At 41.9% G+C, this 22,848-nt stretch overlaps 1 protein-coding gene and 1 pseudogene across 1 annotated transcript; one reads left to right on the top strand and one right to left on the bottom strand.

Annotated features, from left to right (window-relative positions):
- Positions 1–8,298: 8,298 nt before the first annotated feature.
- On the bottom strand, positions 8,299–13,734 carry si:dkey-27i16.2 (regulator of cell cycle RGCC-like). The gene is made up of 5 exons (XM_039012366.1): positions 13,648–13,734; positions 13,201–13,386; positions 12,108–12,188; positions 10,786–10,848; positions 8,299–8,967 (listed from the first exon to the last, which is right to left on the bottom strand). Exons 1-5 carry the CDS (start codon positions 13,667–13,669, stop codon positions 8,960–8,962), a joined length of 360 nt encoding a protein of 119 aa, XP_038868294.1. The 5' UTR covers positions 13,670–13,734; the 3' UTR covers positions 8,299–8,959.
- Positions 13,735–18,310: 4,576 nt separating this feature from the next.
- Positions 18,311–21,059, top strand: LOC120062134 (annotated as a pseudogene).
- The last annotated feature ends 1,789 nt before the right edge of the window (positions 21,060–22,848 follow it).

The raw sequence follows: 22,848 nt of genomic DNA, 5'->3' as shown, positions 1-22,848 counted from the left end.
AGTTAAAAACCTGATTTTCCTGTGTTTTATTTACATTTCCGCACAATGAGGTTGGAATAATACTGTGAAATTGTGTAAATAATTACAAGGCCTTTTTTAGTGTAAGAGCTGTTTGAAAAGACCACCTGATATGTCCTCTTGTTTTGGTGGGATGGAGTTTTGGCCTGCCTGGTGACATCCTCAGGCGGTAAATTAGTTAATAGACCAATAAGAAAGAGAGTTCCAAACCTCTGGTGACATCACCAGGTGGTAAATTAGTTAATAGACCAATAAGAAAGAGAGTTCCAAACCTCTATGCCAATAACAGCTAGTTTCAGACCACTCCCAGTCCTAGTAAAAAGCTATTTTTGTTTGTATTTGACCATTTTATTTTGAAAACACTCACAGTAAGGTAATTCATTGTTACCCATAAATGATATGATATTGAAATAAGAACGTCTGCAGTGGACCTGTCGATTGAAACGTATTCTCTATAACAGTGTGCACGCAGACACGGACATATCAACGATGTCTGACATGTCCTGATCCTGACAGAGTTAAACAAGCAGAACTTTAGTCAGTCTACTCATCCAGACGGATAGATGAACGAACACATTCCCCCTACTTCATCCATGGTTGATCTCTATGATTGGGGCATGGGGCATGGGGCTCCTTGTCAGTTGTCACATTTTGAATCTGTCATAAGTCCTTCCTTGAATCTAATCCTTTTATTCCAATAATGATGTCCTAGAAATGTCCCTATAGAATTTAGAGGGAAAGTAACGTAATGTAAGGTGCCAGAAAATTTCAGAGAACATTTTTGTGGAAAGGTAGAGTATGGTGTCAACAAATTGCAAGTTGGTAGACGGCCAAGCCATTCACATTCCATTGAAATGAATATCTGGGCGAAGAATTCCAATGGTTTCCTGTCACACACAATAGGGTGCGGACTGAGACACAGAGCTCAGCAGGAAATAAGAAGACTAAATCATATCAGAGCTACCTATGGAGTTTCAGTGGCTTTGCATAGCATTTTATATAGAAATAGAAGGCCAAAATACTTCCTGAGTGCTCTGTGGTGTTGACCATGGGGATTTTAAAGGGAATCTGTGTCTGTTTTCCTTTCAGAGTGGTGGATCACAGCTGCATTCTTTTCCTTCCTCACTTTGGACAGATATTTCTACATTTTAAAAGGGAATATGCAAGTTCTTCTAAAGTGGGTTGTGTCCCTAAACAATCAATCTTACAGTTCACTTCAATGGTGTAAAAGGAACGGTTTTAACCTTGAATGTGACATTGAGTTTGTCACCTGATTAAAACAACAGAAACAGCATGTGAGGTCTTCATCACGTGAAACTATAAAAAGACTACATCCCGATACTTCCCTATCCTTCTACACAAATACCATCTCATATTATGACATCCCACAAGTATTATATTTCTGGGGTCAAGTTCTCCTCTATCAACTCTATGTGACCCTTCAGCCCTCTGCTCTCCAGCAAGAACAGATCACCGAGGCGGAACCTGGAACTCCGGAGCGTTCTAGAACTCTGGAACTCACTCAGTCAGTTCTATTATGTAACTCTCTCCCAGGCAGGCCGTGTGATTCCAACTGGGGGAAACAGTCTCCCAGCGTCCCAAATGGCACCCTGTTCCCTATGTAGTGCACTATTTTTAACCAGAGCCCTATGAAAAAGTGATGTGCTATATAGGGAATAGGATGCCAGTGTCTGATCCCCTGTGAGAGCTTTGTTAGCTGAGACCATTATGGCAGATTTCAAGAGAACGCCACTGTTCAGCTCTCATTTAAACAGATGAGTCGTTTCATGTCATTTCAGCAATTCATGACACCATCATCTCAGATTGTTCTGAAATTGTTTCTGTAGTTAGAAAAAGGTTGCCATTCCTGAAGCATTGATTTGTTTAAATTAAAATGTATCTTAGAGAAATTAAGCTGTTGATTGCACCCAAATTGGCCATTTTAATTTATAGGATTCATATAATATTCAATAAATATAGTAACTAACATCCGATTTTTTTTACCAATGAGTAAGACATGAGGAATCAACTTTTTTTTGTCAAAATCTTTCCACGGACCCCCACACCAATCACACCCCCACACCAATCACACCCCAACAACCAATCACAGCCCAATACCAATCACAGCCCAATACCAATCACAGACCAACACCAATCACAGCCCAACACCAATCACAGCCCAACACCAATCACACCCCCACACCAATCACACCCCAACACCAATCACAGCCCAACACCAATCACACCCCAACACCAATCACACCCCCACACCAATCACACCCCAACACCAATCACAGCCCAACACCAATCACACCCCAACACCAATCACACCCCAACACCAATCACACCCCAACACCAATCACACCCCAACAACCAGTCAACAATATCAGTTCTCTATGTTTGACAAGTAGTATGGAGCGGTGGCTTGGAGTATTGCTTCTCCATAGTATGTAATGTATTCCCTCTGAATCTAGTGATGTTTGTTTACCCATGTTGAGAGAAATTAGTAATTGGAAGTTGCTTGCATTATTTACCATAAAGTAGTGTGAAAGTACCAGGTTTTGACCACTAGATGCCGCTATATTTTCAGGGTTGCTTCTCCAAAACTGATTTTGCCGCTAACATCAATTAAATTCAGTTCAACTGACTGTCTAATAGACTAAACAATGTGAACCATAGATAATATGACCCTTGACTTTCACAGACAGCCAATCATCACCCACAAACAGTCCTAGGAGACCAATTAGCATGGAGACAACACGGGGCAACCCTACTTGATGAATGTAATACATTACGTTCACATCATATTGAAGATAATTTGCTGGGAGTTGATAATGATAATTACACTGCCATCAGACAAACAGAGTGATGTCTCTAATGCAACGATACTATAACACAGATCACTGCAGGTGAGCACTGATGGTTTCTGACACAGATAGTGGTAGGGAGTGGAGATGTGATTGGGATAAAGTCATGTTGAGCCTGTACTCTCACATCCTCCCAAAACATAGCTACTTTTTACATAAAACCAATGAAGGTATGTATTGTAGAAAGTAACGATTTTAGTATGTAAATCTTGGTCGGGCAAAAAGAAATAAAAGTGTAATGCATGCCAGCAAAAACACTATACTACACAACACTAAACAATACATTAATTGCAATATAAAGGTGACAAACGGTCCCCACAAACTGTTAGGGCCTACAGCAGTCCCAACACCTTACCACTGCTACACCTGGCTTTCAGCGGAGCCTTGTCTGGCAGTGAAACAGTTCATTCAGCCTCATTTACTACCTTTTAAACAAACATAGCTGATATGTGACTTGCTTAAACAAATATGGTTTCTACTGACAATTGAGATGTACAAACTATGGCCTAAGCGGACGACAAGCGGATAAGAGACAATCTGTATTTTCGATTAAGACATTAATATGCGAGCGACGACAGATGTAGTCAATATAACTATTTGTTCAGCACTTTTGAAATGTACAGCGACAGAATTCAGAACATGGGCCGTTCTTACAGTGTATTACTATCGGTAGCACTGTCAAAGCTGTACAAAAACAGTTTGAAAACAAGCACACACCTGCCACGAACGATGTGTTTACAATACCGCGTTGGTATGTACCAGTACTGTAGGCTCAGTCATGTGCTCAAATAAATATGTTGTTTTATAAAATGTAATTCCATGTTTACCTTGTTTTCTTTGGTAACCGTGGTATAAGTGCAATAAACAGGTCCTCTTCACTCTGTACACTCTGTACAAATTATTAGGGTGAGGCACATGGGCTACTAACAGCTTACTACACAACATACACTTAGTATTACTTTATTAGCTACAGTATACATATCTCTCTGGCATCCTACATAATTTATTGCTTCTTTAATTAATTAGCACAACAGTTTTCAGCTGTGCTAACATAATTGCAAAAGTGTTTTCTAATGATCAACTAGCCTTTTAAAACGATAAACTTGGATTAGCTAACACAACGTGCCATTGGAACACAGGAGTGATGGTTGCTGATAATGGGCCTCTGTACGCCAATGTAGATATTCCATTAAAAAATCTGCCATTTCCAGCTACAATAGTCATTTACAACATTAACAATGTCTACACTGTATTTCTGACCAATTTGATGTTATTTTAATGAACAAAAAATATGCTTTTCTTTCAAAAACCAGGAAATTCCTAATTCCTAATTCCAAACTTTTGAACGGTAGTGTATATGTAGCATATGATTGTGCCGACCGTTTTTTTAATCCTATTTTACTAGCCTTGTCACGACTTCTACCGAAGTCGATGCCTCTCCTTGTTCGGGCGGTGTTCGCCGGTCTTCTAGCCATCGCCGATCCATTTTTAATTTTCCATTTGTTTTGTCTCGTTTTCCCACACACCTGGTTCTCATTTCCCTCATTATGTGTTGTGTATTTAACCCTCTGTTTCCCCCATGTCTTTGTGTGGTATTGTTTATCTGTTTTCATGTATGCGTACGTTAGGCTGGTTGCGCTGGGTTGTGTTCAACCCTTATTTGTATTTCGTGTTCGTTTGTGTCGTATGCTTTTGGTTCGCCAAATAAAAAGCTCCAGTTTGCTACCAAATATCTGCTCTCCTGCACCTGACTTCCTACAGCCCTTCACGCATACCTTGACAAGCCTGTTTTTTTAAAATCTGGCCCAGCTCGCTAATGAAAAGTTGATGTGCATTTCACCTCATATGCTCTTTGAGAAATATATTGTCACTCAGACGGGAATCTCCATTGAAAACCACTAGTGACAATTTATTAGAATGCTGAAGTAATCCCTGACACAATTTTGGAATAGTGAAGTGAGAAGGGCCAAGCCACGACCCTTTCAGTTTCAATCTGAACTTGACCAGTGACTGGATTGTTTCCCTCATCATTGTGTCTCTTCCTTTTTGGACAGCTCTCACCCCCACACCACGCTGTACAGGAAACTGCCTCGTCAGTCTTAAAACCCAAACTTCAGTTGGAAGTTCCAGACAATCCCCAATGTTGATGCCAGGCTAAATATGGTATTCTATTCTCCCTGTGTCATGTCCTAAATGACACCCTATTCCCTACATAGTGCACTACTTTTGACCCGAGCCCTATGTAGTAGTGCACAATATTGAGAATATGGTGCCATTTTGGCCGCAGCCCAGGTTTGTTCTCCCTGCACAGTTGTGGCCTCAATCAGTCAGCACATCTCTTTTATCTGGCTGGAGCAGACAGGCAGCTCGGGGACAGGGACACGCTCCTCTATTGGTGACTATTGTTTAGGTGTTTCTCTCTCTATTTCTCTCTCACCCCCCACTTTGCCTGCCTCTGCCCCCCCCCCCCCCCCCCACACACACACACACACACACACACACACTCACACACTATTCTCGCAAGTACCAAGACTTGTTGTGGTCAGATGGAGTTGAGAAGTGTTGCCAAAGGTTCAGAAGAGAAGTATTCCTCACGACAAAGGGTCTTAAATGAAAAATAAACACACAGAGAAGATAATGTTTAGAATGTCCTGCCGTCCCTTCCTTTAGGTGGAGACCTTCTTACTGTGGACATAACCCATGATGCAATGGAAAAACCAAAGGAAGGTGATCTAACAGTTCAGTATGTACCAGTACTGTTGGCTCAGTCATGTGCCAAATGCTCAGTCAAAGAAATATGTTGTTTTATCAAATGTAATTCCATGTTTACCTTGTTTTCTTTGGCAATTACTACTACCGCGTCATACAGCTAATGTAGCCTACTACCGCGTCATACAGCTAATGTAGCCTACTACCAAGTCATACAGCTAATGTAGCCTACTACCAAGTCATACAGCTAATGTAGCCTACTACCAAGTCATACAGCTAATGTAGCCTACTACCAAGTCATACAGCTAATGTAGCCTACTACCGTGTCATACAGCTAATGTAGCCTACTACCGTGTCATACAGCTAATGTAGCCTACTACCGCGTCATACAGCTAATGTAGCCTACTACCGCGTCATACAGCTAATGTAGCCTACTACTGCGTCATACAGCTAATGTAGCCTACTACCGCGTCATACAGCTAATGTAGCCTACTACCGCGTCATACAGCTAATGTAGCCTACTACCGCGTCATACAGCTAATGTAGTCTACTACTGCATCATACAGCTAATGTAGCCTACTACAGAGGCATACAGCTAATGTAGCCTACTACCAAGTCATACAGCTAATGTAGCCTACTACCGCGTCATACAGCTAATGTAGCCTACTACCAAGTCATACAGCTAATGTAGCCTACTACCAAGTCATACAGCTAATGTAGCCTACTACCAAGTCATACAGCTAATGTAGCCTACTACCAAGTCATACAGCTAATGTAGCCTACTACCAAGTCATACAGCTAATGTAGCCTACTACCAAGTCATACAGCTAATGTAGCCTACTACCGCGTCATACAGCTAATGTAGCCTAGAACAGAGTCATACAGCTAATGTAGCCTACTACCGCGTCATACAGCTAATGTAGCCTACTACCGCGTCATACAGCTAATGTAGCCTACTACAGAGGCATACAGCTAATGTAGCCTACTACCGCGTCATACAGCTAATGTAGTCTACTACTGCATCATACAGCTAATGTAGCCTACTACCGCGTCATACAGCTAATGTAGCCTACTACCGCGTCATACAGCTAATGTAGTCTACTACTGCATCATACAGCTAATGTAGCCTACTACAGAGCCATACAGCTAGGGTTGTTTGTTAGTTAATAAAAAATAACTGATTCAGCCCACAGCTTTAGTGACAGTCACATGTTAACGATAGCATGGTATTCTACGCATCACGTCTGTAACTACATCCACCAGTTAGTAATGCTGTAAGCACTAAAGCACATCTCGTTATGGTCTGTGGATATGTACACATCTCACTACATAAGGTAGAAACTCATTTGAGCCATTTGGGTGTCATTAGGGTGTCATTTGGGTGTCATTAGGGTGTCAATAGGGTGTCATTAGGGTGTCAATAGGGTGTCATTCGGGTGTCAACAGGGTGTCATTTGGGTGTCATTAGGGTGTCAATAGGGTGTCATTCGGGTGTCAACAGGGTGTCATTTGGGTGTCATTAGGGTGTCAATTGAGATGCCTATAATAATCCGGCCAATAGTAGTGCACTATCTAGGAAATAGGGTGTCAGTAGAGACAAATAGAATATAATTCAAGTCTTCAAATGACCAACTATTCAGCTTCTCAGTAGTCACCTCTTAGAGAGAGCAGCAATACGTTACAGTCTCATCCCTGACCCTCTGACCCTCGGAAAACAATGATAAACAAAGACTAAATCACTATTGTTATGCCATCAACTCTACTGACGCACTTCCCACCTTTAACTGTCTCCGAGCAGTGCCAGGGCTAGATTTGTGTGTTTCCTGATTTTGTTTGGAGTTTCACTTCTGCCAACCAATCAGAGGAGTCGTACAGGATGTGGAGACAACAGGAAGTGAAGAAAGGCCCAGGCAGACAGAGTAAGGTGAACGGAGGGTACAGGCAGTTGTAGGTGTGATACTAGCAGTAAAACTAAAAGAGAAGTAGAAGCCAGCAGTCAAGCGTATTCCTCCATTTTTTTGAGAAATATTTGATCTATTCAACATATTCACTCATATCTCCTCTGTGACATAGCTGATGCCCCCCCCCCAAACAATGCAAAGAGCTTTGAGAAGTTGGAAAAGTGCTATATAAATCCAATAATGTCATTAACCTGCTGTTTTCGACTCTTTACCGCACCTGCTGTCTCTAACTCGGAATGCTCGGCTATGAAAAGTCAACTGACATTTACTCCTGAGGTGCTGACCTGTTGCACCCTCTACAAACACTGTGATTATTATTATTATTTGACCCTGCTGGTCATTTATGAACGTTTGAACATCTTGGCCATGTTCTGTTATAATCTCCACCCGGCACAGCCAGAAGAGGACTGGCCACCCCTCAGAGCCTGGTTCCTCTCTAGGTTTCTTCCTAGGTTTCTGCCTTTGTAGGGAGTTTTTCCTAGCCACCGTGCTTCTACATCAGCATTGCTTGCTGTTTGGGGTTTTAGGCTGGGTTTCTGTACAGCACTTTGTGACATCGGCTGATGTAAAATGGCCTTTATAAATACATTTGATTCCTTGATTGATTGATTAATGATATAATGTGAAATTACATTTTGCTCACTTACTTTTCACTGTACATTTTCCACCCACTTGTTTTTAGACTATTCATTTGCTTTTAAATAACTTAAAAAGACAGCAAAAGTTTAAAAAAATATCTATCTTTATTCATCTGTGCATTCATCTGTACAAAAATCATCATCATCATCATCATCATCATCATCATCACCATCAGGTTAGGCAGTGGTCTGTTTGTAGTATAGGCATTATAATACTGTACATCACTTTACAATATAATATAAAACAATTACTATACATGGGGAGGTCTAACACATTGGGTTGTGATGAGGACAATGGGTTTCACTCTTATAAGGCCTTCCATCAGGAAACAGCAGGTTGGCATAAACCCTACTTTTCCCACTATAGATCTTGCGATTAGCAAGTGTTGTACTTGGATGCCATTTCACACACATCATGTTCTCCTATTGAAGAGATTCACGTTGACTATAAAACAGCTTGATTTAGCTGTGAATACGCCACCAGTCTGAGGGAAGGGATGTAGTCTACCACCTCAGGTCCAGTGGTGTTCTAGATAATGGAACATGATGCCCTTTTAATTCCTCATGTTTATCCTTTTTTGCCCCAAAGGGGCCAAGAGAGAGCTGGCTTTCTCCGAACAGAACAGAACTGTTTTAGATCAGTGTGGTTGTGTGTTCAGAGGTAGCCAGCCGTGCAGCCTCTGGTCTGTTCTCTCTTCGCTCTCCCCGTGGTCTCAGCAGCTCTCTCTCAGTCTCCGTCTCTCCCCATCTCTCTCCGTCTCTCCGCTCACATCTCTGTCAGAAAGACACAGACAAACGCACAGTCATTAGCATGCAGCAGGCTGGTACAGATGCATCGAGAACAGCACTTATCTGTGTCTGATAACAGTGTGTGTGTGTGTGTGTGTGTGTGTGTGTGTGTGTGTGTGTGTGTGTGTGTGTGTGTGTGTGTGTGTGTGTGTGTGTGTGTGTGTGTGTGTGTGTGTGTGTGTGTGTGTATCTACGTCTCTGTGTGTTCTCAAACAGCACTGCCTCTCTGCTGATAGTGGTAAGATAGTCATGTACTATAGACTACTATCACTGGAGGGTGTGTAGATAGCCCACCTCAACCCTGCAGACATGGAGCTGTGATTCAGCTGGATACTGCAGGGATGAGACCCAGTCTGAGTTCCAAATGGCACCCTATTCCCTCATAGGGCTTTATTCCCTCATAGGGCTTTATTCCCTCATAGGGCTCTAGTCAAAAGCAGTGCCCTATACGGCTTGTAGGTTACTGGCTACTAGCCGCCCTACGTGTTGGCATCTCAATGGAAAGGGAACTTGATAATATTAAAGGCCTAACCAGCAGTAAATAAATGAATAGTATTAAAGGCCTATAGAAAATAAACTGCATGATACACTGACCTCAGCTGGCATTGAAACACTAGACTAAAGAGATATAAAGAGACTGAAACACTAGACTAAAGGGATATAAAGAGATTGAAACACTAGACTAAAGGGATATAAAGAGATTGAAACACTAGACTAAAGAGATATAAAGAGATTGAAACACTAGACTAAAGGGATATAAAGAGATTGAAACACTAGACTAAAGAGATATAAAGAGATTGAAACACTAGACTAAAGAGATATAAAGAGATTGAAACACTAGACTAAAGAGATATAAAGAGATTGAAACACTAGACTAAAGAGATATAAAGAGATTGAAACACTAGACTAAAGAGATATAAAGAGATTGAAACACTAGACTAAAGAGATATAAAGAGATTGAAACACTAGACTAAAGGGATATAAAGAGATTGAAACACTAGACTAAAGAGATATAAAGAGATTGAAACACTAGACTAAAGGGATATAAAGAGATTGAAACACTAGACTAAAGAGATATAAAGAGATTGAAACACTAGACTAAAGGGATATAAAGAGATTGAAACACTAGACTAAAGAGATATAAAGAGATTGAAACACTAGACTAAAGGGATATAAAGAGATTGAAACACTAGACTAAAGGGATATAAAGAGATTGAAACACTAGACAAAAGAGATATAAAGAGATTGAAATACTAGACTAAAGGGATATAAAGAGATTGAAACACTAGACTAAAGAGATATAAAGAGATTGAAATACTAGACTAAAGGGATATAAAGAGACTGAAACACTAGACTAAAGAGATATAAAGAGATTGAAACACTAGACTAAAGAGATATAAAGAGATTGAAACACTAGACTAAAGGGATATAAAGAGATTGAAACACTAGACAAAAGAGATATAAAGAGATTGAAATACTAGACTAAAGGGATTGAAACACTAGACTAAAGGGATATAAAGAGACTGAAACACTAGACTAAAGAGATATAAAGAGATTGAAATACTAGACTAAAGGGATTGAAACACTAGACTAAAGGGATATAAAGAGACTGAAACACTAGACTAAAGAGATATAAAGAGATTGAAATACTAGACTATAGGGATTGAAACACTAGACTAAAGGGTTATAAAGAGATTGAAACACTAGACTAAAGGGATATAAAGAGATTGAAACACTAGACTAAAGAGATATAAAGAGATTGTCCGGCTGTGGGGAATTTTTGTTTTGTTTTGAGATGCATACCAGCAAGTTCCCGGTCCAAACTGTCGATGAATCTCTGTAGGTCTCCTGTGTCTCCCATTCTGGCTGAAGAGAAAAAGGAGAGCATGTGAGAATGGAGAAATAGAGAGTGGTTGAATGGAACATTTCTGTGGAGAGATGCAGCAGTAGCAGCTTTAAGATCACTGGCATTTCCTCCTTTGGACCAGAGCAGGAAATGGGATCCAACTCCCAGAATTATAGAAGAAGAACCTGCATCCCAAATGACACCCTATTCTCTAGAGCCCTTAGGGCCCTGGTTAAATGTAGTGGACTATAAAGGAAATAGGGTACCATTTGGAACATAATGAAGGAGTCAGGACACAACCCCTGGTTTAACCAAGATGGAAAATAAGATTCACAGACTCTTATTCAGCTGTTTTTATAAAAATCTCCTCTTAAACAGCCCATAATATAAAACTCCACTGAGCTAGTGAGGCGTCTGCAGGACACCTCAGACTGACTGACGTGGATATTCTAGTGTTATGTTTAGCTTATGTATGGCTTATGTATGCTTTATGTAATGCTATGTATGTTTAATGCATCTCTTAAGTAATGTTATGTAAGTCAAATGTATGTCTCTTACGTAGTGTTATGTATGTCGAATGTATGTCTTTAGTAGTGTTATGCATGTCGAATGTGTCTTAAGTAGTGTTATGTTTGTCTAATGTATGTCTTAAGTAGTGTTATGTATGCCTAATGTATGTCTTAAGTAGTGTTATGTATGTATAATGTATGTCTTTAGTAGTGTTATGCATGTCGAATGTGTCTTAAGTAGTGTTATGTTTGTCTAATGTATGTCTTAAGTAGTGTTATGTATGTATAATGTATGTCTTAAGTAGTGTTATGTACGTATAAGGTATGTCTTAAGTAGTATTATGTATGTCTAATGTATGTCTTAAGTAGTGCCATGTGTGCCAGTATAATGGAGACAGACAGACTGGTGCCCCCTCAACCAGCACTCTGTGGTCTTTCAATTAACATTATTCCTCATCTACATTAGACAATGTGGCCCCCTTTCACCCAGCCACACACAGCTGCTTCTACCCTAAACCCCCGCTCTACCACCCAATGACGAGGCTCAATAGCCCTGCAGGAGACAAGCTGTAGAAGCACAGCGGCCCAGCTTTGTTGTGTAAACTCCAATCAATAGTGATCTATTGTAATGCTCTGATTATCTGTGTGAAAGTGGTAGTGATCTGTGTATGGACTGATAGTGATCTCCTACTACAACTCCATCTGGACAGATAGCTCCGAGCTAGTTTACATGGTGATGGGTTGAGATGTAATGGTATTGGTCTCCTTACCTTTGGGCGTTACTGTTATGCCTGCAGTGTGGATCTCTTCTTCACTGGTGTTCAAACTGTTACCCAGAAATGCCTCACTGCCTGGAGGGAGAAGGAGAGGGAGAGGGAGAGGGAGAGGGAGAGGGAGAGGGAGAGGGTTAGGGAGAGGGTTAGGGAGAGGGTTAGGGAGAGGGAGAGGGAGAGGGAGAGGGAGATAGAGAGAGAGAGAGAGAGAGAGAGATAGAGAGAGAGAGAGAGAGAGAGAGAGAGAGAGAGAGAGAGAGAGAGAGAGAGAGAGAGAGAGAGAGAGAGAGAGAGAGAGAGAGAGAGAGAGAGAGAGAGGTTAGACCACAAGAACACATCCACACGTGGCACAACTAATATATATTATAAACTGGGTGGTTCAAGCCCTGAATGCTGATTGGCTGAAAGCTGTATACCACAGGTATGAGAAAACATTTATTTTTACTTCTCTAATTACGTTGGTAAGCAGTTTATAATAGCAATAAGGCACCTCGGGGGTTTGTAGTATATGGCCAATATACCAGAGCTGGATCCAAGCAGTTGTGCATAAGAAGAGCCCTGAGCCTGGTATATTGGCCATATTCCACAACCCCTCAGGCCTTATTGCGTAAATATATGCCATTTGGTAGACACTTGATCCAAAGCATACCTGCATACATTTTACATATGGGTGACGCCGGGAATCAAACCCACAACCCTGGCATTGCCCTGCATGCTCTACCAGCTGAGGTACAGCAGACTATTCTGGTAGCTAATGTTGAATATAACTTTCAGATTGAATGATGTGTTAAATATGATAATGCAACCCTTCCTCCACAGACAGTCATACAAATCCATTAGATGTCATGGAGAAAATGTGCATTAGTTGAAACAGTGGTATTTTGTGTGACTCTCTAATTTCATGTAAAGTTAATGCATGTTCATGAACCGATGCTTTCGCCAGTAAAAAAGGTCAAGTGTGGGTTGATGAAAGGGGCTCAACCGCCGGCTACCCACAGGGTATTCTCCATCTGAATCATCGTTTACGCACAAACCCCACGCATGTATGGGACATACGACCATTAAAAGTTTAGACCTAAAGGCTACTCACTGCAGTCACTAGTGTCCTCCACGCCGCTGTCGCTGACCACAGAGCCGTCGTCCCCTAGCCCGGTGCGCCGTTTGGCTTCAGACAAGAGCAGCTCGTATTCGTACGGGACGCTTTGGGAAGGCTCTCTCAACTCCTCAACCACGTCAGCGAACTCCTGGAGCAGATCAGTCAGCTCCTGCTCCAAGTCTGATAGGGGATTTAGAAAATGGTTTTAGTTAGAGTGGGAATAATTCAACTCATGATGGAATATAATTATTTTACACATTTATTTTAATTAGCCTATTAATAATAAGGTTTTCCAAAATGTGCCATTAAAAACTAAATAATGTATACCAAACAAAATCAATCCAAATTAAAAGTCTACAACAGCAGGAATAAAATACAAGAAAAAACGCTGCAAAAATCAATAGCCTAATGATAAAAATCAAGTCAACGCTCAAGACTCACCTGAAAAGTTCTCTGTAGACATTCTGAAAAGCTGGAATTGTACGTTGATGACTTATAGAAGACAGAAACTGTTCAAGAAGTGAAGTTTCAAGTTGATAGGTGGGGTCTTCTGTTTATAAAGCCTCCATAGACTCTACTCACAACCGGAAAAGACGCGCTCTGCAGCACCCAATCAGGTCACTGCTCGCGGCTTCTGTGGTTACCGTAGTGAGTGGGCGTCTCGAAAGTAACAGTTAAGAGCGAGGAAAAAATTAATGAACGGAACAGTCTCAGAAACCCCAAGATAGATGCTTATGCAACTCCATGAACGTCACCAGGACCTGGCGTTCGGGTCTTACGCCACACATTTTTTGCGCTGATGCTGCAATGGTGTAAAAAATAAATGGTAGTCAACTGAATGCACCACTTATGTCATGGGACTGTGGTTATGTGAAACTTCCAAAGCCATCCAACCATTATAACCACTTCTCAGAATGGTGCTGTGTCTCCCAAGGTCACTTAATGATTCATTAGTAATCTACATAACAAACAGAATATAATAGCATGATAATGTCAGGCTACTCTTATACCAAAAACACCATGTCATTTCTTGTGACAATTTAGGATGATTGTGCTGAAATATATATATATTTTTTTTTTCTAATGCTGTGGTTGTGTTTAACTCAATCTGCTCTAAAATCTGATTCGTTAGGCCGGTTAGCCACCCTTACATCATTCAAGAAGATCAAAATGCCTATTCCCATGAAACTGATTGGGATCAAATGATTGGCATGCATGCAGTATGGACTTTTCACCTGTACAACGTGAAGAATGATCATTCACGATTGACAGTGATGATGACCTCGTTTATAATAAGGTAGGCCTAATTTGGTGTTTTAGGATTTAAAAAAAGATAAAACGTTGTTTAGCTGCTTACAGTATGTGTAGGCATAGACAATCACGCAATTTGGATGAGGCATTGTATGTATATTCTAAAATTATTATATACAATAGGCTTCATGTCGGTACCAACTTTCATTCAGAAATGATAATAGACTACCTAAATAAATATCACTACATCACTGGTTATAATAACTGTAAAGCGACTGGCCACGTGTGGTCAACTGATCATTCCAGCACCGTTTTGATTGGGACTGCCTTGAGACAAGCACGGCAACTCATATTGATAAATCAAGCTATGTCAGATTTTTTGGTTTTCACTGAATCTCCGTTTGGATATTTGGTTATAATTAGGCTGGGAAATGTTATCTAAGTTGAGGTGAGTGCTCATGATCATTAGTCTAGCTATATAAAGCAACGCAGCTCTTCTCTACACACGTCTATAGTCTACTTGATGCTATATAAAGCAACGCAGCTCTTCTCTACACACGTCTATAGTCTACTTGATGCTATATAAAGCAACGCAGCTCTTCTCTACACACGTCTATAGTCTACTTGATGCTATATAAAGCAATGCAGCTCTTCCCTACACACGTCTATAGTCTACTTGATGCTATATAAAGCAACGCAGCTCTTCTCTACACACGTCTATAGTCTACTTGATGCTATATAAAGCAACGCAGCTCTTCTCTACACACGTCTATAGTCTACTTGATGCTATATAAAGCAACGCAGCTCTTCTCTACACACGTCTATAGTCTACTTGATGCTATATAAAGCAACGCAGCTCTTCTCTACACACGTCTATAGTCTACTTGATGCTATATAAAGCAACGCAGCTCTTCTCTACACACGTCTATAGTCTACTTGATGCTATATAAAGCAACGCAGCTCTTCTCTACACACGTCTATAGTCTACTTGATGCTATATAAAGCAACGCAGCTCTTCTCTACACACGTCTATAGTCTACTTGATGCTATATAAAGCAACGCAGCTCTTCCCTACACACGTCTATAGTCTACTTGATGCTATATAAAGCAATGCAGCTCTTCCCTACACACGTCTATAGTCTACTTGATGCTATATAAAGCAACGCAGCTCTTCTCTACACACGTCTATAGTCTACTTGATGCTATATAAAGCAACGCAGCTCTTCTCTACACACGTCTATAGTCTACTTGATGCTATATAAAGCAACGCAGCTCTTCTCTACACACGTCTATAGTCTACTTGATGCTATATAAAGCAACGCAGCTCTTCTCTACACACGTCTATAGTCTACTTGATGCTATATAAAGCAACGCAGCTCTTCCCTACACACGTCTATAGTCTACTTGATGCTATATAAAGCAACGCAGCTCTTCCCTACACACGTCTATAGTCTACTTGATGCTATATAAAGCAACGCAGCTCTTCCCTACACACGTCTATAGTCTACTTGATGCTATATAAAGCAATGCAGCTCTTCTCTACACACGTCTATAGTCTACTTGATGCTATATAAAGCAACGCAGCTCTTCCCTACACACGTCTATAGTCTACTTGATGCTATATAAAGCAATGCAGCTCTTCTCTACACACGTCTATAGTCTACTTGATGAGCTTCCCTGATGTTTTCCTGAACTTCCCAATACTTTTCTGATGCATTTCAGTCACTTAGCCTACTGATGCATTTCAGTCACTTAGCCTACTGATGCGAATACACATTTGTACACGTTTCCCATAGGCTATTCAAGTCATTATTGTATAAAAAGGCCACGTGGTATACGTCGTTTCAATAACAATATAGTTGAAACCACTGCTGGTTTCATCGACAGCCTACTGAATTTATTCTCGTAATTTTAGGCTAGGCTACTTGCTGATGTATTATTTGAACTATTATAGTAACAGTAGGCCTAGCTACACGATAACCTCATACGGGGTTACTGACCACAATCCATTGAATGAATAAGAAGAAGTGTTGATTCATTTATTTGGCCTTGGAACATGGAAGAAAACATAGCACTGCAGGAAGGGGTGCTGGAAGTGCTGCAGATCAATTGAAATACGTTTGTCAAATTATATAATTACTCCTGTCTCTAAATGAAATCATGTCAAATACTACACTAGTATAATTTAGCCTGAGAGGATCAATAGTTTATTTTAAAATTTTAAAAAATGCTTTAGATTGTGTTTTGTCACATTATGAGCGCATAGGCCTAGTCTACAGTCTGGAATCCCGCAAGTAGGCCGTGGCAGATATAAAACAGCTGATTGTTGAGTTGTGGCTGTCAATGAACAGCAGGCAGCAGCTAGAAGGTATTTGGCAATATTTCAAAATACAATTGCGGGAAAAAATCTGTTTGAATAGGTGAGTGCCACTGGAAAATTGGCGGATTATAATTTCCTTCTCATATTGTAGGTGTAAAATCTGTGTATCCACTCTTGTCATTGGCCAATGCTATTGGTTGCATTTAAGACACGTGTCGTTCGTTTTATTGATCTCAGTGTGTAAATGTCAGAATAGCTTGACATCTTATAAAAAAATATTATTGTAATGTCTCCAGTCATGTAAAATGATGTAGAATTGCAGAAATTATTTTAGAAAAGCCACATTTTTTCTCGGAAACACAAACCCCTCAGCCCCTGGTCTTCAGGACTGAGCCCTGAAAGTTATCCAACTCTGTTGATGGCCCTGTGCAACTCATGGCCATATTTTTCTGAGGGGTTTTCAATGGGTCACAGAAATCGTCTCTAAATGAAATTAAAGAACAGAATGATGAGATTTTGCTAAAATATTTTATCTATGATTTCAACCTTTTTGTAATAAATTGTAGGGCTACTGTTGCCTATTATCTATTGTAAACAGCCAATCTGTCTATCATATTAGCTTCCTCCCAGTCTTCCTTCCTACTCTTAGCAGTGGTGGAGGCAGAGGTAACCCGGACAGGTGTCATGTGTGGAGGCTACAGGCCATGTGACGGATGATACTATGAACTGGGCTGGACTCCTTCAGGTCAATCAACCATTAGTCAGTCACTTTATCACTTAATAAACCATAGGGCAATTTATCTGTCATGTCATATCTTGTATCTATGTAACTATCTATGCTAATTACTGTAAAAACCCATTACATTAGTTCACCAATATTAGTGGCAGTATTACAGTATTACACTCCTTGGATGTTTTAAGAATAATGCTTGATGAACGCTATTGTTCACTATTAACATGGAACATCATCATGTAAATATGTAAATTGTCATATAAATGATGCGTGTGTATGTTTTGTTAAATGCTTTTTAAAATATAATTCCACAAGCATGTTTTGTCATTAGTCATGGTGCAGTAGGTTTGAACAGTAAGGGAAAAGAGGGTGAGATGCCTCAGATTATATTACAGTACCGTTGCTTCCCCAATGACACCCTATTCCCTAAATAGTGCACCCTTTTACCCTATGGCCCTGGTCAAAAGAAGTGCACTAAATAGGGAATTAGGTGCCATTTGGGACACGACACAGTCCCTTCTTTTACAGTAACCACTGAGTTAGTAATGCCACTGTTAATAATAGATCATGAAAGGAAGATGTTTCCATCATAGCCTACTTCAGGGGGAACTTCCAAGGATGATCATTTCCTCATATGAATGTTTTTCCAACCTCACAACAATGTTCTCCAGTGTTTTAAGTTCCCTATTTGGGTTCTCCTTTAGAACGTGGTACATATCAGTGGTTTACTTCACACCAATGTCTTCTAGTGTTCCAAGTCACGTTTTCACTTCTATGTTCACCTTTAGAACGTGCTTATCATGGTCCATCTCAGGCAGATCCTGTGCTACGGTTCCGTTCAGATCTCGGTTTCAGAGGAGCAGGAGGCTGGGGTCCGGGTCGGGTCCATCGGGTCCATGTCCCCCCCCTACCAGCTCCTGACCCAGATCTACCTCAGGGTGGACCAGGGGACAGGGGATGTCTACACCACTGACCACAGGTGGTAATTTATTGAAACTCATTCTAGATGATCTGGTGGCCTACAGGCCTTTTGACTGTTTCTTTACATGACTGGATGGATTGTTGCACTTTGATGTTTATTGTTGCTGTATGCTTGTAATGTATAGCTGCTGCTGATAAAGAAACTATCTATCTATCGCAGGATGGACCGAGAGGCTCTGTGTCCTGACCAACCCCAGGCTGGGGAGTGTATCGTCCCACACGACGCCATCGTGGGCCCTGAGGCAGAGCTGGTGAAGTTCACGGTGGTCGTAGAGGACATCAATGACCACGCTCCTCACTTTGACAACACTGAGATCCATCTGAGTGTCTCTGAGGATGTGGCTGTAGGGACCAGTTTCTTATTGGACGACCAGGCAGAAGACAGAGACATGGGGCGTAACGGACAGCTGCAGTACCACCTAGAGGGAGCCGGTGGGTTTTTCAGTGTGACAGTAGAAGAAGAAGCAGCCATTTTGTTTTTGGTTGGGCGACAAGGACTAGACCGTGAGAAGCAGGATCTTCATGAGATGACTGTAGTGGCAACAGACTGTGGTTCTACCCCACTAAGCGCCACAGCAACGTTATTCATAAAAGTGACTGACGTGAACGATAACTGCCCAGAGTTTAGCCTGGACAGCACCCAGAAGGTGGTTATTATAGCGGAATCACCCAGAGACACAGCAGTAATCATGGTCAGAGCCACAGACCCAGCCATGCGCCCCAACGCTGCCTTTACCTACTCCCTCAGCCCCAAGGTCTCGGGCCAGGGAACTCTTCAGTCTGGACAGTCACACTGGCCTGATCAGCCTGAGAGGGGACCTCAGAGACCGCCACAGGGACAGTGTTAGTGACAGGGGAGAGGAGGTGGTGTTGAAAGTGTTAGCCAGCGGCCCCCACTGCCCCCCTGCAGACACTCAGGTAACCGTATCCCTGCACCCCGCGCCATACCAGGAGAATGGCATAAAGATCAGGTTCATAGCAGAGCATCAAAACCAGACGATAGTGTTACAGGAAAACCAGCCCCCCACTGTCTTGGCTTTGCTAGAGCTACCGGGGGATACTAGTAGTGTTAGAGGCTCATTGTCTCTCTCCATTGAAGGAGAGGTGCCGTTTTCTTTGAGACTGCAGAAGGGCAAATATCTCCTGTCAACATCAAAGCCCTTAGACTATGAGATGAAGAGTGAATATCATGTTTCTGTAGTGATGCGTGTTGGTGTCGGGGAGCCTGCAGCTCAGGGCTTCCCCAGGAGAGAGATCCAGGTGAGGCTGGTGGATGTGAATGATAATGCTCCACAGTTTCTCCAGAGTAACTATCTGATAGACATAGAGGAGAATAACCCTCCTGGGACGTCTCTGCTGAGAGTCAGGGCGCAGGACGCAGACAGCAGTCTGAATGGGCAGGTCACCTACAAACTGACAATCACACATGGCGGCGGCCATTTTTAGAATCGACCAAAACACAGGTCAGCTGACGGTTTCTGTACTCCTGGACAGGGAACAACAGGACGTTCACAGATCGACAGTTGTAGCCAGAGATAACAGCTCTCCTCCATTAGAGTCTTCCGTGATGGTGACAATCACCGTCCTGGACCAGAATGATAATGCTCCTGTCTTCCTCACCCCTCACTTCATCTTCTTCATCCCTGAGAATATACCTCCCCTGGCCCAGGTGGGGAAGGTGGGGGTGTTGGACGTGGACTCAGGGCTTAACGGGGAGGTGGAGGTGAGGGTGGTGAACAGCAGTGTCGGCCCCTTCGTCATAGACAACGCCCAGGGGACGCTGTGCTGCATGGCCGATGTCGACCGCGAGAAACAGGACCGCTACGAGTTAGATCTGCTCGCCACCGACAACGGACGCCCGTCACCTCTGACCTCCGTCGCCAGGGTAACAGTGTTCATCGATGATGTCAACGACAACCAGCCCCAGGTCATCCTTCCCAGCAGCAACCTGTCGTGTCTCACCATCTCCACGGGGACCACCACGGGCACCATGGTAACCAAGATCTTCGCCTTCGACGAGGACTCAGGGTTAAACTCTGAGATCACATACACCATCGCAGCGCGGGAACCACCAGCACCTCTCCATCATCCCATCACCACGGTGACAGCAGCAGCAGTCCCTTCCAGCTGGACGCTCGGCCTGGTAATGTGACCTTAGCCCAGAGGCTCATGGGTAAGGACCTGGGGATGCACCACCTGTTCATCGTGGTGAGTGACGGTGGGAAACCAGCGCCCCTCCACACCACCGTCTGGGTCAATCTGCTGGTCAACGACACCTTGCAACCATGTCACTTGGAAACTGTACCCAGATCCCTGCCCTACAGACTGGCACAGACGCCCTCTGAAAAGCCAGCTGAGACGCCCGTCTGCGACAGACATGCCCAGTTGATCCTGCTGGTAGGTCTGGGCATCATGGTGGCCTCGCTCTGTCTGTTTCTGGTGACGGTTGTTTTATACATGAAACAGAGGAAGAGATCTAGAGGGGAACAACAGCAGAGGAGGGGGGTAAATGAGAATCAGATTCCTCTACACATTCAGGAGAGATATTCTTCAGGAGAAGCATTATAATGAGAGAGAGGCTTATTCTGACTGCTCTATAGATATTCTTCAGGAGAAGCGTTATAATGAGAGAGAGGCTTATTCTGACTGGACTCTATAGATATTCTTCAGGAGAAGCGTTATAATGAGAGAGAGGCTTATTCTGACTGGACTATAGATATTCTTCAGGAGAAGCGTTATAATGAGAGAGATGCTTATTCTGACTGGACTCTATAGATATTCTTCAGGAGAAGCATTATAATGAGAGAGATGCTTATTCTGACTGGACTCTATAGATATTCTTCAGGAGAAGCGTTATAATGAGAGAGATGCTTATTCTGACTGGACTCTATAGATATTCTTCAGGAGAAGCGTTATAATGAGAGAGATGCTTATTCTGACTGGACTCTATAGATATTCTTCAGGAGAAGCGTTATAATGAGAGAGATGCTTATTCTGACTGGACTCTATAGATATTCTTCAGGAGAAGCGTTATAATGAGAGAGATGCTTATTCTGACTGGACTCTATAGATATTCTTCAGGAGAAGCGTTATAATGAGAGAGATGCTTATTCTGACTGGACTCTATAGATATTCTTCAGGAGAAGCGTTATAATGAGAGAGATGCTTATTCTGACTGGACTCTATAATATATGTAGTTGACGTTTCTTGTATACCATGTAAAAAGTATGAAATCAATTCTACAATTAAATACATTTTCACTGTTTCACACAAAGGAGTCTCTATCTCTTTCAATACTCTAAGTTGAAACGCTCTGGTTAAAAGTCTGATACAATCCAACATACATTTTATCTGTAGGGCTCTAGTCCCTATTCCCTACATAATGACTTACTTTTGGTAGGGCTCTGGTCCCTATTCCCTACATAATGACTTACTTTTGGTAGGGCTCTGGTCCCTATTCCCTACATAATGACTTACTTTTGGTAGGGCTCTGGTCCCTATTCCCTACATAATGACTTACTTTTGGTAGGGCTCTAGTCCCTATTCCCTACATAATGGCCTACTTTTGGTAGGGCTCTGGTCCCTATTCCCTACATAATGACTTACTTTTGGTAGGGCTCTAGTCCCTATTCCCTACATAATGACTTACTTTTGGTAGGGCTCTGGTCCCTATTCCCTATATAATGACCTACTTTTGGTAGGGCTCTGGTCCCTATTCCCTACATAATGACCTACTTTTGGTAGGGCTCTGATCCCTATTCCCTGCATAGTGGCCTACTTTTGGTAGGGCTCTGGTCAAAAGTAGTGCACCATATGGTACCATCTGTGACAGCCTTTATCTCATCAAAATGTAAGTGAGAATGAAATCAGAGACATTCAAGGTAATTATTAACTTGTGTGAACTGAGTCAGACATCAATGTTGAATAAGGGATACAAATTCAAAACTCGTCTTGTACGAAAGAGTGAAGAGAAGAAAACAAAGGGAAAGTGGTTTGAATCACAAGATCTTTATGTTCTGTTTCCATTATCTTTAGCCTAATCCCTGGTCAGATCTTCATGTTCTGTTTCCATTATCTTTAGCCTAATCCCTGGTCAGATCTTCATGTTCTGTTTCCATTATCTTTAGCCTAATCTCTGGCCAGATCTTTATGTTCTGTTTCCATTATCTTTAGCCTAATCCCTGGCCAGATCTTTATGTTCTGTTTCCATTATCTTTAGCCTAATCCCTGGTCAGATCTTCATGTTCTGTTTCCATTATCTTTAGCCTAATCCCTGGCCAGATCTTTATGTTCTGTTTCCATTATCTTTAGCCTAATCCCTGGTCAGATCTTCATACTGTGTGCCAGTGTCAGCCGA

Source organism: Salvelinus namaycush, chromosome 17 (genome assembly GCF_016432855.1).
Source record: "Salvelinus namaycush isolate Seneca chromosome 17, SaNama_1.0, whole genome shotgun sequence".
Lineage (NCBI taxonomy): Eukaryota > Metazoa > Chordata > Actinopteri > Salmoniformes > Salmonidae > Salvelinus > Salvelinus namaycush.
This window is presented reverse-complemented; position numbering and strand designations above follow the sequence as displayed.

What these genes read in the sequence shown, in the direction of transcription:
- si:dkey-27i16.2 (XM_039012366.1), bottom strand. Translation starts at nt 13,669, where the DNA reads ATGTCTACAGAGAACTTTTCAG. An exon ending in GTCTACAGAGAACTTTTCAG is followed by an intron (nt 13,387 to 13,647) that starts GTGAGTCTTGAG and finishes ATCCCCTATCAG; the next exon opens with ACTTGGAGCAGGAGCTGACT. An exon ending in GGAGGACACTAGTGACTGCA is followed by an intron (nt 12,189 to 13,200) that starts GTGAGTAGCCTT and finishes TTCTCCCTCCAG; the next exon opens with GCAGTGAGGCATTTCTGGGT.